Genomic DNA, 14,488 nt, shown 5'->3' with positions numbered 1-14,488 from the left:
GCTTCCTCAGTGTCTTCCTACATTTATGTTTTCAGGGAGAAGCTATGTCAGTATCAGTGCAATTCAAGCTCGAACCCATGGTAATCCCTAGCTTTGCTCAGACAAGTTGTTGCATCTCAAAAAGAAAATACTTCCTCCAATCCATTTTACTTGTTGCTGACTTAGTACAACTTGTACCAAGTCAGCAACAAGTAATATGGATCAGAGGAAGTAACCCTTTCGGTGACTTGAGTTCCATATAAACATGCCATTGTACGGCTTTGAAATGAAAATGGAAACATGTCATTGTACTCTCATTGAGAGGAATTAACCTTAGTACAAGTGGTAAAAGGTTAATGCCTACTCACGCAACAAGTATGGTGTTTCAGTACACAAATTGAAAATGCAATGTTACACAAGTTTAGAAGTCCACCATATCATCATCACTAATTTCACAGTCACCATCGGAAAGCCAAACATGATCAGGTGTTCCTCTCTCATAGTCACCTCTAGTTGGATGCCGAACCTTCACCTTCCCATGTTGACATCCATAGCACTCACCATTGTCTGACGGCTCCAGGAAACAGCAACAAAATGTCTCCACACCACATTCTAATTTTCTTTCAGCAAAGTAGATACCTTCAGTCCAGATTCCTGATTTACTCTTAATCTTGGCAATGAAATTGTAATGCCAATAGGTTTTTCCATAACTTTCAGGGCTATAACAATGCTGAGTAACCTTGACGAAATAGAACTTGAGGAACTGCAACAATTATCAAAACAAATATACAGACATGTAAGTATATTCACATGAAAGATGCACTGCAACTTCAAAGTTGACAACTGAATATATACCTTGTATTCTTCTTGTTGTGTAAATGCAATACAACAATCTTTAGACATTGTCGTGATCCTACTATCATCAAAGCTTTGCTTATTTCTCCTGCAATTTAATTCAGCCCAAACACCTGCCAGATCGTATATGTTATCAATCTTGCGTGAGGCGAGAGACCTGCATATGCAGTTTATGAAGTATTAAACACTAGATGTTATTATACGCTCAAACGAACTTGACACAGAACTTAATGTGTTGGATTTGCATACCGAGCTAAATCATATCTGTACTTATCATTCTCCTCATCTTTTGAGTCCAATTCCACAGATCTAAACAGTTTCTTTCAATATAATGAAGTTAGTAAACATTGCACACAAAATAAATCTGGATAAAATTATGATGGTCCTTAGGATCATTAGCATGAGCCTGAGATAATCACTCACCTACAAGTATAATCAGGATTAGCATAGTCCAACAGCCAATCTGGCACTTCTACATTTGCCTCAATCATCAATTCCAGCAAGCCTTTTGCTATGGACCGGTTGGACTCAGTGAAGAAGGAAGTGGCAGAACCAACTCTCCCAAATGTTCTAATCCTCTCAACATATTCCTCAACAGACTTTGGAAGATCATAGTTAATCAAATGATCAACATTTGCAACGTCCAAGCCTGGTGAGGCTGCATATGATCAATATATAATTAAAGATGACAAACAGAACAGTTAAATATTTACTGCTCTCGGCTCAACAGACAATTGTAATGAAAGAGCCAAGATAATGCTAAGGCCCATTATCTATCTATTTGCATGATTAATAACAGCCTTGACTAGATGCAATCTCAGAATACTTGTTCACTCATTCAGCTAAACGAGACAAGTGAACACAAGAGGCATGTAAGAGAATAGATGAAGCATTATAGTAGGTCTTCCAAGCAGAAGTGCAGAACCGTAAGTTCTTACTAGAACCTAGCAAACACTGAACGCTGAAGGTCATACATATAAAGCTACAGGAAGTATGAGACCAGCATGGTAGATGAGAGTAATTTAGGTTAAAATCTTCTTTATAACACAAACAATGCAGTTTAAAAACAAGTTAGGCAATTAGTGAAGAGTTCATATAAACATACGTACCTGCTGTGAACTGTCAGCAAAGATCACTGTTGCAGGAAAACCTTCATTGCATAGCCAATTCTTCAATGAATCAGCCTTTCCTTTTGTCTCGACAAAAACTACTGTTATGAGTTGGCTCTGCTAGACAAGCATGCAAGGTAACTTGAGAATTCTTTAAGCAGCAAACAGAGACCAATGTATTTGTTACACTTAGAATGGCAACAAGTATTACCATGCCGGCAGAAGAGACGGATTGCTTCTGTAACAGATTTAGCAGGAGGCCTCTTTTCTCTGCTTCAGAGGCAAGCTCAATTTTCTGCTTAGTTAGGCCAATACTGAACTCCAACCTCCCATCGGTGATAAATAAGTAATCTGACAAGAAATCCCAAGCCAGTTTCTGCAAACATGATCAAAGTAAAGAAGCTGGATAGAAGTCAAACGTATCTAAGCAGGCATAATCAAATGTGTATCAATATGTTAGTAAATAGCAGTCCCACTAGACAGAGTGAGTATACCAAAGAATTATTGTTGTTATAGACGCCCCATCTATTCTAACCAACGTGTAGCGTGAGTTCAGAAAGGACAGTCTCCCTCTCCCTCCCCCTTTCCCTCCCTACCTCCCTCCTGCTTATCCACACAAGGCGTACGAGCTAAATGTCTAGGCAACAGGGCATGGAGGAGGGCTCAGCTAGCTTAAGCATTAACTTTCCGAGCTAAGGCTCTCATGAGAACTGGCGGCTCGGCACAGGACAGCCGACAAGCACGGCGTCATGGAGGTGGGACGAGATCGATGGTGTGACCAGCTTGAGCTTCCTGACCAACGACATCCATGTCGGACAGGGGTAGCGGTGGCTCATCGCCAAGCATGGTGTCACATATTGATCCTAGCGATCTGCAGCATGCGAGCTTTGTCGATGTCTATCAATCCTTGGCTTGATCAATGCCTCACCCCGCCATCATGGCCACACTCCGAGCTTCACTGTGAAGACTGGTGAAGACTCTGGTTATAATGGTCACGAGTAAAAAGAATTATTGAGCGACCTGCTGGCGCTTTAATCAAACGAGGCACCTGACTCTTCTGCTGGAACCAGTTTTGCCCTGCAAGCATATAGGCAGGACCGGATACAGACAGAGTTCATATCGTATGTCCAGCCGCTGGAAAACTAGCTATGATCTATCCACCCATGACAATCTGATATTGGAGCCTCCACACCATGTCTGGTGGCAAGGACATTCCAAGGAACTCACTGACACAGTACAGCTCATACTAGAAAAGATGACAGCGATGATTCTCATTTCTCACAGCTCATAGTAACTTGGGGAAGATCATAGAGGATACCAGTGAGACATGAGAACATGCTGCCAACGTTGTGTAAACAAAAATATGAAATGAAAAAATGCTTCAAACAGTAAAGAGAATTGCATGCTTCGTACAGTAAAGAATAAAAAATACTGATCCAGTTGAATGTTTGGAGCTATTGCAGAAAACAGAAGGCATGACAACATTGTTCTTACCTGTACTGCTGGTTGGAAAGTACCACTGGAAAGTAAAGTATGTCTGGCAGATTTCGGTGGAATATGCATGTCATCAACTATCTTCCTTAACATTTTTTCAAACCCCATATCCAGCATCAAACCAAGCTCGCATATGACCAGATACTTTACTGCCTCAAGGGAGACTTGAGAGGTTCTAACCATGTTGATAAGACGTAGGGGTGTAGAAACAACTATATCAATGCTCGCTTCAAGCTGACATTTCTACAATCAGCAGCAAAGAAAAGAACTTAATGGAAATGTGAAACTCTGCCAGAGGAAGAGAGAAGAAAACAAACGGCAATCACCTGCATCTTCCCTTTCATCTTTGAATGAACTCTTATTCCAGTTCGGTAAGAGAATTTCCTGATATCAGCACCAATCTGAAATATGATACCATTATCAGCGAAGTCTTTAGCACCGCTAACAGGTACTAGTGGCACACATAAATAAATACTCCCTCCGTTCCTAAATATGTCATTTTAGAGATTCCATTGCGGACTACATACGGATGTATATAGACGTATTTTAGAGTGTAGATTCACTCATTTTGCTCCGTTTGTAGTCCATATTGGAATCTCTAAGAAGACTTGCATTTAGGAATGGAGGGAGTAAAATTACCCTTTATGTCTGTGTAAGTGTGTATAACCATACTAAACAGACTCAATATTCCACAGATGAAGAAAAAGAACAATAAAATTGAAGACAAGAAACATTAGTAGTATGAAATATTCCACCGGACAATTGCAAAACTATTTCAGATAGATGCTGTACAGGGTAGTAACATCAAAGCATTTTTACTCACACAATCAAATATCAACAATCTCTCAAAGCAACTCATGAATAACGAATGTCACCACAGCTCTATGTGATTGATTCAAACAAGTGCAATATATTGTTGATCGGAAACTGTTTCAAATGTACACAGGCATAGAAACACAGAAGTGTTTTCACATAAGCATCTTCACATACCAAAGGATTACATCTGGTACGGATGAGAAGATAGTTTCTAGCTTTCTGCATACTACTAGTGCACGCTTCACATTTCTAAGCTAGAATAGGTCACAAAAAAGCAGCTACCAGCTTTAGAAAACTAAAAATCATCAGCAACGGCTGCAGATAACGAAGCTTTACTTTTGATCAAAATTAAGAGCCCCCCCCCCACCCCCCCCCCCTCCCCGCCACCTTGATTGATACCCTTAGTTATGGAAGCCACCTATTAGTGAGAAAACAAAGCGCATATGTAGTTACCGATGTGAATAGAAAATGCACAACAGATGTGCAATATATCCTAAATAAACAAATTCAACATTAAACTGAACTCACAAAACCAGGAGTAATAAAGCTGATTCTTTGATTTGGCAGCCTCAATCCGTAAAAACTAGTATGTTCGGTTTGCAGTCGCAACCAATCTGCTGCAGCGTGTAATCATAAGGAGTTATAGCATAATTTGGCTCCGTAAGAATGACAACATAACAGCTACCTGCCTAAGTATATTTTTCATGATAAGGATGTCAAAGCTACCATGGTGAGTACAACTAATAGACACAAGACAATTGCGACCACAGGCGTGGCACAAGAGATATCACCGACAAGACATCTTGCAGTTTGTGTTTTATTCTAAAACGATTGCAGAGAAAAGTTTGGCTTGGCTCTCTTCGAATAGTTGTAAGATTTTACAGAAAAATATAGCTGTAAGGTCTTTTGAAAAAATTCATCCATATTTTATTATTCAAATAAACAAAAAACTTTTTGAAGTCGGTTGCAAGATAGAGAGAATATGCGCAAACAAATTCACCTTGGAATCTGCTGAGAGGCATCCTCTTACCTGTTTTGCAAGCCTGGCGGTAGGCACGAGCAAGAGCGCGCGTGGTTTTGTTCTTGCTGCTGCTACCGGCGCCGTCACCAGCCCACTCAACACCGGGATGAGTAAGGCGGTCGTCTTCCCGGACCCCTTGTGCGTGCAAACCAACAGGTCCCGGCCGGCCAGCACCATCGGGATCGAGTAGCACTGCAACGGAGTCGGGGTCTCGAACTGACACCTCGCCAAGTTGTGCAGAAGTGCTTCCGCCAGACCTACCTCCTGGAACCCATACACCGGCCCTGGCAATGCCTCCCTGCTCAGATTCCCGATTGCCCCTTCCACAATCTTGAGCTCAGCTAATCCAAACGCTACAGTACAACGGTAAAAAGATCCTACGGTGTAAAACCTCTGAAGCCATCCTAGCCGTCCGTTGTCTAAAGCGTTAAGTTGCCTGAAACGCTACAGTTAACTGAATCCTTCACACTGCTAACTGCACATGTCTGACATTGCCTTCCCCTTGAGAAACGACGAGTCCTCACGGCGTTTGTTGATGTGCGCGCCATGCTTGTGTAGTGATCTTGAAAAAGTCAGGAAATGTGTACTTGATGAAGTCCGCATCCTCCCATGTTGCTTCTTCTGGAGATAGATTTTCCCACTGTATAAACCACTGCACCACAGGGAGATTATGCCTGGGAATTTGCCTCACTTGCAACACTGCTTCTGGCCCTGTTTTAATAGTTCCATCCGCTGCTACCATTGGTAGATTAGGGCTTGGAATAGATTTACGACCAATGTGCTTTTTCAACTGGCTGACATGAAAAACAGGGTGGATTTGCACATGAGGAGGAAACTGTAACTTGTATGCCAGCTTGCCCACTTTCTGGATAACTAAGAATGGTCCATAATACTTGTTTTGTAGCTTCAAGGCTCCTCGGAATCCAAAAGCTGCTAATCTGTAGGGAGCCATTTTTAAGTATACCATATCTCCCACTTCAAACATCCTTTCACTTCTTTTAAGGTCTGCATACTTTTTCATTCTGTTTTGAGCTTGCTGTAGATTTTCCTTCAGTTGCTCCATCATTTGCTGTTTAGCAGCTAGGAAATTGTGTGCTTCTTCCTCATCAGGTCCTGGTATTGCTAGTTCCGAAATCAATGGAGGAGGAAATCCATATAAGGCTTGGAAGGGGGACATTTTCAAGGCAGTGTGATAAGTAGTATTGTACCAAAATTCTGCTAGAGGTAACCAGGAACACCACTTGTTTGGGTGAGAAGTTGTCATGCACCTGAGATAGGTTTCTACACATTGGTTTACTCTTTCTGTTTGACCATCAGTTTGTGGGTGATAGGCTGTGCTATATCTCAACTCACTTTTCATTCCTGCAAAGATGTCTTTCCACAACTTGCTTGTAAAGATTCTGTCCCTGTCTGTTATAATGACTTTGGGAGGGCCATGCAATCTGATAATGTTGTCCATAAAGGCCTGGGCTACAGTCATCACATTATAAGGATGTGACAGGGGAATGAAATGGGCATATTTTGTAAACCTGTCCACAACAACCAGTATGACTTCGTTGCCTTGAGAGTTGGGCAGCCCTTCTATAAAATCCATGATTACATGATGCCAGGCCATGTCAACTATTGGGAGTGGTTCTAGAAGACCAGGCTGCAAGCAGTTCTCATGTTTAGCTCTTTGGCAAATTGGACAAGCTGTAATAAATGATTCTACAGCAGCTTTGAGGCCAGGCCAATAGAATATGTTCTTGATTCTCTGATATGTAGCCCTAGTACCAGAGTGACCACCAATTGGAGAACTGTGCAAAGCAGTAATTAATCTCTGCCATAAGTTGGAAAATTCTCCCACTAAGATTCTTCCTCTATATCTGATAATGCCAGCCTTCAGACTATAGTCAGACATAGTATGGTTTGGTTGCAACAGCAGCTTCTCCAGGATTGCCTTAGTAGTTGGATCCTTCTGATATCCTTCCACCAGTTCTTGTGCCCAGATTGGAGTGGCTACAGATATAGCAAAACAAGATGGCAGGACTCTGGACAAGGCATCAGCCACCTTGTTTGCTATGCCTTTCTTGTATTGTATCTGAAAATTGAATTCCAGTAATTTCATCATCAGTTTGTGCTGGACCCCTTCAGTGATTTTCTGGTCAGTTATGAACTTTAGGGATTGTTGATCTGTTTTAATGATCAACTCATGTCCAATGAGATAATGCCTCCATCTTTTCAAAGCTTCCAAAATAGCCAGAGCTTCTTTCTCATAAGTGGACAATGCTGCATTTTTGGGGCACAAGGAAGAACTATAATATGCCAAGGGTTTTCCCTACTACATGAATACTGCTCCTATACCCTTTCCTGAAGCATCAGTCTCTAATACAAAAGGTAAAGAAAAGTTGGGCAGAGCAAGCACTGGGGCAGTAATCAGTGCTTGTTGCAACTGAGAGAAGGCTGCATCATGTGCACTTGTCCACTTGAATTGTCCCTTTTTAAGGAGATCATGCAAAGGTCTGCAAATAACTCCATAGCCCTTAATAAATCTTCTATAGTAACCAGCTAAGCCCAGGAAACTTCTCAGTTTAGTGACATTGTCAGGAATGGGCCATTCTGCAATAGCTTTGATTTTCTGTGGATCAGTAGCTACCCCTTCAGCAGATATGACATGACCCAAGTACTCTACTTGTGGAACTGCAAACACACATTTAGAGAGTTTTGCACATAACTGATTTCCCTTCAATATTCTAAACACCTCTTCTACATGCTTAATGTGCTCTTCCAATGTCTTGCTGTAGATGAGAATGTCATCAAAGAACACTAGCACAAACTTTCTCAGATGAGGCCCAAAGATCTTGTTCATTAGGGCTTGAAAAGTAGCAGGAGCATTGGATAAGCCAAAAGGCATTACTAAGTATTCAAAATGGCCCAAGAATGTTCTGAATGCAGTTTTGTGAATGTCATGTGGGTGCATTCTGATCTGATGGTAGCCTGCCCTCAGATCTAATTTGGAGAAGTACTTTGCCCCTTGTAACTCATCCAACAAATCCTCTATAACAGGAATAGGAAATTTATTTTTGATGGTTAGGGAGTTTAATTTCCTGAAATCAGTACATAACCTCATAGAGTTGTCCTTCTTCTTGACCAAGATTACAGGAGCAGCATAAGGACTTTGACTGTGTCTGATAAAGTGAGCTGCCAATAATTTCTTGATTTGCTCTTCCATTTCCTTCTTCTGGTGCAGAGGGACTCTGTAAGGCCTAGTATGAGGAGGTTCAGTTCCAGGTTTTAAAGGGATTGTGTGGTCACAATCTCTATTTGGGGGTAAGTTACTAGGTTCCTCAAACAGATCTGCATAATCCATTAACAGTTTCTGTAATTGAGGGGGAGTTTTGAAACCAACAGGTGCTTGCAGGATTATATTATGCACTTGTAACAGAAATGCTTCAGCTCCTTTCTCCAACAATTTGCCCATTTGTTCAGCTTGCACTTCTTTAACATTCTCTGGTGTATTGAAGATAGCAGCAATAATTGTTGTTTTTCCCTGCAATGTGAAACTGAAAGTATTCTCTGGAATATTGAAGGCTACTGGGCTCATCTGAGTGAACCAGTCATACCCCAATATAACATCATATCCAGGTAAGGGCAAAACTCTGAAAGTATACTGCAATGATTGCTTGGCCAACTGGAATTCACAGTTAGGAACTACTGCCTTTGATATTAATTGACCACCACCTGCAACTGCAATCTTTCTAGGTTTCACTGGGAGTAGATGACAGTTTGCCTTTACTGCAAAGTCTTGGCTCATAAAGGAGGAACTACTGCCAGAATCCAGCAAGGCTGTTGCTCTTTTTCCATTAATGTGAATTGTCACAGTTGGAGTTGGAACTGCAATTTGTTGACCTATTGCATGGGCAGTTATAAACATGGCTTGTTCTCCCTCCTCTACCATTTCCTCATGTTCTTGTTCCATACTTTCTTCTGCCGTAGTATCTTGTTCAACCTCTTCCTATTGCATTAAGTGTACATTAGGTACTAATTTGCACTTGTGCCCTGGTATCCACTTATCTCCACATCTCCAACATTCTCCTGCTTTTCTCACTTTCTGGAATGTATTGTTGTTGGTCTCTGTTTGTTTGGCTGGAATGTTTTGTTGTGCAGTATGGAAAACGGAGTTGTTTTTGTTTGGAACACCTCCAGTGTTTTTCTGATAGTAATTCACAAAAGGAATGCTTGGTTTCTTTGGCACTGCACTGATGTATGGATGATTGGGTTCCACTTCTTTTGCTAGACAGTAAGCATCAGTTAGAGTTTGTGGTCTCAATGGTCTAAGTTGGAACTTAATTCCTTCCCTAAGACCATTCACATAACATATAACAAACCAAGTTTCTCCTAGTTCAGGGCTTTCTTCCATGATTTCTGCCATTAAATCTTCAAACTGTTTTGTATAAACAGCCACTGTATTGCTAGCTTGTTTCAGTGAATTGAATTTTTCAGTAAGGTCATAAGATCCTTGTTCAGAGAATCTCTTCACCACCTCAACTCCAAATTGTTTCCAAGTTAATTGTTTCTTTAACAGCCCTGATCTTCTTAACCAGACATCTGCCTCCCCCATGATATACATCTGAGCCAATGAAACTTTGTATTCCTCAGGAGCAGCTACCATTTGAAAATATTTATTACATTGCCTGATCCATCCCACTGGGTCTTCACCAGAAAATCGAGGAAAATCCATTTTAGGGCCTTTTGTTAGAGATCTCATGAACTGTGCTTGCATGTCCTGTTCATAAGTCCTGTGATAGCCCTGCCAGAGTTGCCTATCCCTGTTCTGTTGATAAAACTGGTTAAAAACGGGTGTATGAGCATTTTGTCTTGCTGTCATAGGAGTACCAACATTGCTATGAGTTTCCTGTCTTCCTTGGGGCACAAAACCAGGAGGTCCATTTGTTCTGTTGGTTCTGATTGGTGGAAGGTTCTGCAATTGAATTTCCTCCAGCTGCTTGGATTTCTCCTTTTCTGCTACTAATTGCCTCCTGAGCTGTTCTACCCTCGATTCTTGTTCCTGAGCTTGGTCTTGGTTCAGTGTAGGTGACCTGGGTACTTCCTGAGAGCTGGATGGACGATCCTCAGGTTGCACTATTTGTGTTGTTTTCACCAGGGTTTGCAACACTGTACTTATTGCAGATAATTGTTTGCCCAAATCCAACACTACCTTTTCCACTTCTCCCACAGTAACAGAGATTTCCCCTTGCTTGGAGCCGATTGACTTCACTTCCTCTTGCAATTTTGATACCTGCGTTTGCATCTGACTGCTATCTTTCTGCAGAATTCCAAAATCCTCACGCATCGCTAGGATTTCCTGGAGGTCAGTGTCATCGACCCCCTTGGAGCGTCCCATCGCCTCGATCTGAAGTATGGGTAAGGAATTTTACCACTGAAACTCAGCAACCCTCCCCAAATCTTCAGATCCTGCCGCCGCCAACTAATTCTCCGCCCTGACACACGGATCAGCGCCTAGAACACGGGATTTTACCGATCGAACTAGTGTGTTCGAACAATCGCTTCTGCTCGGCCGATCTGTGCCCGAATGTCACCGCCGCCTTCGCCGCCACACCGGACCCCGCCGCCTGCTCCGCCCAGACTGCGCCCCTCCCGGAGCTCAAGAAGAAGGGTGGGAAAAAGGGTGGGAATTGCCGATCGGAAAAAATTTTGCACCACGGGAGCGCTTCTCTGCCGAAGAACTATGGCTCATGATACCAATTTGTCAGACCCGAGAGGAATCGAGGAACTAGATGGCTAATTACAGGCAAGGTAAGAGCTAATTCAGGCCAATTTCGAAGGTATATTGCGAGTAAATGGAGCTCGAGTATTAGGGTTCTAGCCCATGATTCAGAATTGGGAAAGTAGGATGGTTTGTCCAGCCACAGCCCGGCTGGTTATAAGGCTCGCAGTGACCGCTAGCGCGCTGGTAAAAACGGAAAATGCTACAGTACAACGGCAAAAAGATCCTACGATGTAAAACCTCTGAAGCCATCCTAGCCGTCTGTTGTCTGAAGCGTTAAGTTGCCTGAAACGCTACAGTTAACTGAATCCTTCACACTGCTAACTGCACATGTCTGACAGTCGTCTTCCCGGACCCCTTGTGCGCGCAAACCAACAGGTCCCGGCCGGCCAGCACCATCGGGATCGAGTAGCACTGCAACGGAGTCGGGGTCTCGAACTGACACCTCGCCAAGTTGTGCAGAAGTGCTTCCGCCAGACCTACCTCCTGGAACCCATACACCGGCCCTGGCAATGCCTCCCTGCTCAGATTCCCGATTGCCCCTTCCACAATCTTGAGCTCAGCTAATCCTTTGGCGTGCTCACCTCCTGCCATCTCGTAAGCTCTCACCTTGGGGAGAAGTGTGGCGGGCGAGAGATCGATCCTGTCCTCTTGGTCGGGCAAGACGCCGTGCCGCGACATGGTGTGAGGATGTTGGTGATTTGGTGCCTCAAAGTAATTTGGGGATTTTCACGAGAGGAACAACTAACAGGGGTTTTCCTTTATATACCTCGTTTGGAAGTTGATATTAGGCCTCAATATTGGATATTGGCATTGGTCTGACCCGAATATCGCTCCTCTTCAGATGGATGTGGTATTCGCGATTGGAAACCAGCCTGAATATTCGAAGCCTCCATGCTCCTCGATAGTGCCTTGACATTCGCTAGCCAGAGCCCCTCCCCGCCAAACATACCCCTTCGCCCCCGCTCGAGGAAAAGAAAGAAGCGCAGGCGGCGGCGCGATTCAGGAGCTCCAACGGCGGCGCAGGTGAGTTCCATCCTCCTCCTCCTTTTCTATCCCCGGCGAGGCTCCGGACATCCCCATCCTTCTCCCTCCTCGCGCCAATCCTCCTGTAAGACCCAGATCAATTGATGTTCGAAATACCACTCGATTTACTCTCTGAAATTGGGAAATTGGTTCGGTTCATGAGGATACAAAGGGGATCGCAAGGGCAGAGACCCCGCTTCTGTACGATAGCTAGGGTTCTACCTAATACTAGATATGCGAATATTCGTCTTAGCCCGAACAAGCCTCGGTGCCCAGCTTATAAACACCGCCAACTCGATCTGGAGCGTTGGATTGCTTCGAACCGTTTCCTTTTCATCTAGGCCGTTCGTTATCTGAACCTCTCTGCAGTGTCGATCTCTTCTTCAGTAGCTACGAGGTGCAGGTCCTGACAATGCCGCCGCCTTGACAACCGCCTTGTCCTCGAGGCGAAACAGTTTATGGCCCGGAAATGTCTTGTTGAGAAAGGTTGCATCTTCCCACGTAGCATCATCTGGTGCGAGGCTTTCCCACTGTACTAAGCACTGTCCCACTGGTGACTTGTTGCGTTGGATGACTCTGCGATCCAGCACCGCGACAGGAATTGTTTTGAGGTATCCTTCAGGTGTGACTAGTGGAACATGTGGTAATGGTACTGCTCTATGGCCGATATGCTTCTTCAACTGACTGATGTGAAAGACTGGATGTATACTTGTGCCCTCTGGTAATTGGAGTTTGTAAGAAACTGCCCCAATCCTTTCCAAAATCTTGTAAGGTCCATAGAATTTGGATCGCAACTTGAGAGATCCCCTGAGTCCAAAAGCGTTTTGTCTGTATGGTTGGATCTTCAGATACACCATATCTCCCTCCTCCAATTGTCTCTCTGTTCTCTTTTGATCTGCAAAGTATTTGATCCTGCCCTGAGCGTGTTCCAGATTAGCCTTTAATCTCTGTAACATGTGTTCTCGAGCAGTAACTGTTACTGCTGCTTCTGACGAGAGTGAGGAGTCTACAGTAAATTCAGCAACCTGTGGAGGTTTATATCCATATAAAGCTTCAAATGGAGTGCATTTCAAGGAAGTGTGATAGCTTGTATTGTACCACAGCTCAGCAAGGGGCAACCACTTCATCCACTGTTTGGGCTCCTGGAAAACCATCCCTCTCAAGTATGCTTCCAAGCATTGGTTCACTCTCTCAGACTTGCCATCTGTTTGAGGATGAGATGCAGTACTGAACCTGATTTGGACTCCAAATGCTTTGAACAGCTCCTGATATAAGGCACTTGTGAAAATTGGATCTCTGTCAGACACAATGCACACAGGTAGACCATGAAGTTTGATGACATTATCCATCAGCATGTCAAAGACTGTCTGAACTGAATATGGATGAGCTAGTGGTAGAAAGTGTGAATACTTAGTGAATCTATCGACCACCACTAGAATGACCTCTTTGCCTTGAGAATTTGGCAGGGCTGTGATGAAATCCATGGTGATATGAGCCCATGCCATGTCAGGAACAGGAAGTGGTTGCAACAGTCCTGGGGGGTGTATATGTTCCACTTTGTTTAACTGACATACAGGGCAATGAGTGACAAACTGTTCTACATCTTTTTTCATGTTGGGCCAATAAAACACTTTCTTGATCCTGTGATATGTTGCTTTAATCCCAGAATGGCCTCCCAAAGCTGAAGAGTGGAATGTTTGTAAAAGGTGTTGTCTGAATTCAGTTGTAGCTCCCACATATAACCTGTTCTTGTATTTCAACAAGCCTTGGTGAGTGGAAAACTTTGGTGGGTCCTCAATGTCTGTGGCCACCTTCTTGAGAATGTTGTCAGTGTCTGGGTCACCCTGATAACTTTTCCTTAAATCTTTAGTCCATGTTGGGATGACCATAGTGACATTGTTGCACTGCATAGAGTGTGTATTATCTCTTCTGGATAGAGCATCAGCTACTGTATTCTCCTTCCCCTTTTTGTATTCAATAGTGTAATCATACTCCAATAACTTCAACAACAATTTATGCTGCACTCCTTCAGTAAGTCTCTGAGTTGCCATGTACTTCAGAGCTTGTTGATCTGTTTTAATGATCAATTTGTTTCCCCATACATAGTGTCTCCATTTCCTTAAAGCTTCTAGAATAGTCATTGCTTCCTTCTCATATATAGAAAGTGCAGAAGATTTGGGTCCCAGACTTTTACTAAGGAAAGCAATAGGCCTGCCCTTTTGCATTAGAACTGCACCAATTCCTTTTGCACAAGCATCTGCTTCAATTGTAAAGGGCATAGTAAAATCTGGCAGGATCAAAACAGGACAAGTGGTCATTGCAGTTTTCAAAGTCTGAAAAGCTGTGTTCTGATCAGAACCCCACTGGAAAGCATCCTTCCTTAACATGTCATGCAGTGGCCTGCAGATTTGGCCATAATTC

At 43.2% G+C, this 14,488-nt stretch overlaps 1 protein-coding gene across 1 annotated transcript; it reads right to left on the bottom strand.

Moving 5' to 3' along the window:
• Window positions 1–266: 266 nt before the first annotated feature.
• On the bottom strand, window positions 267–12,391 carry LOC123069603 (DEAD-box ATP-dependent RNA helicase 52A). Its single transcript, XM_044492489.1, has 10 exons — window positions 11,525–12,391; window positions 5,284–5,535; window positions 3,764–3,838; window positions 3,438–3,680; window positions 2,155–2,319; window positions 1,944–2,060; window positions 1,258–1,433; window positions 1,084–1,143; window positions 835–991; window positions 267–742 (listed from the first exon to the last, which is right to left on the bottom strand). Exons 1-10 carry the CDS (start codon window positions 11,720–11,722, stop codon window positions 401–403), a joined length of 1,785 nt encoding a protein of 594 aa, XP_044348424.1. The 5' UTR covers window positions 11,723–12,391; the 3' UTR covers window positions 267–400.
• Between the last annotated feature and the right edge of the window lie 2,097 nt (window positions 12,392–14,488).

Source organism: Triticum aestivum, chromosome 3B (genome assembly GCF_018294505.1).
Source record: "Triticum aestivum cultivar Chinese Spring chromosome 3B, IWGSC CS RefSeq v2.1, whole genome shotgun sequence".
NCBI lineage: Eukaryota > Viridiplantae > Streptophyta > Magnoliopsida > Poales > Poaceae > Triticum > Triticum aestivum.
This window is presented reverse-complemented; position numbering and strand designations above follow the sequence as displayed.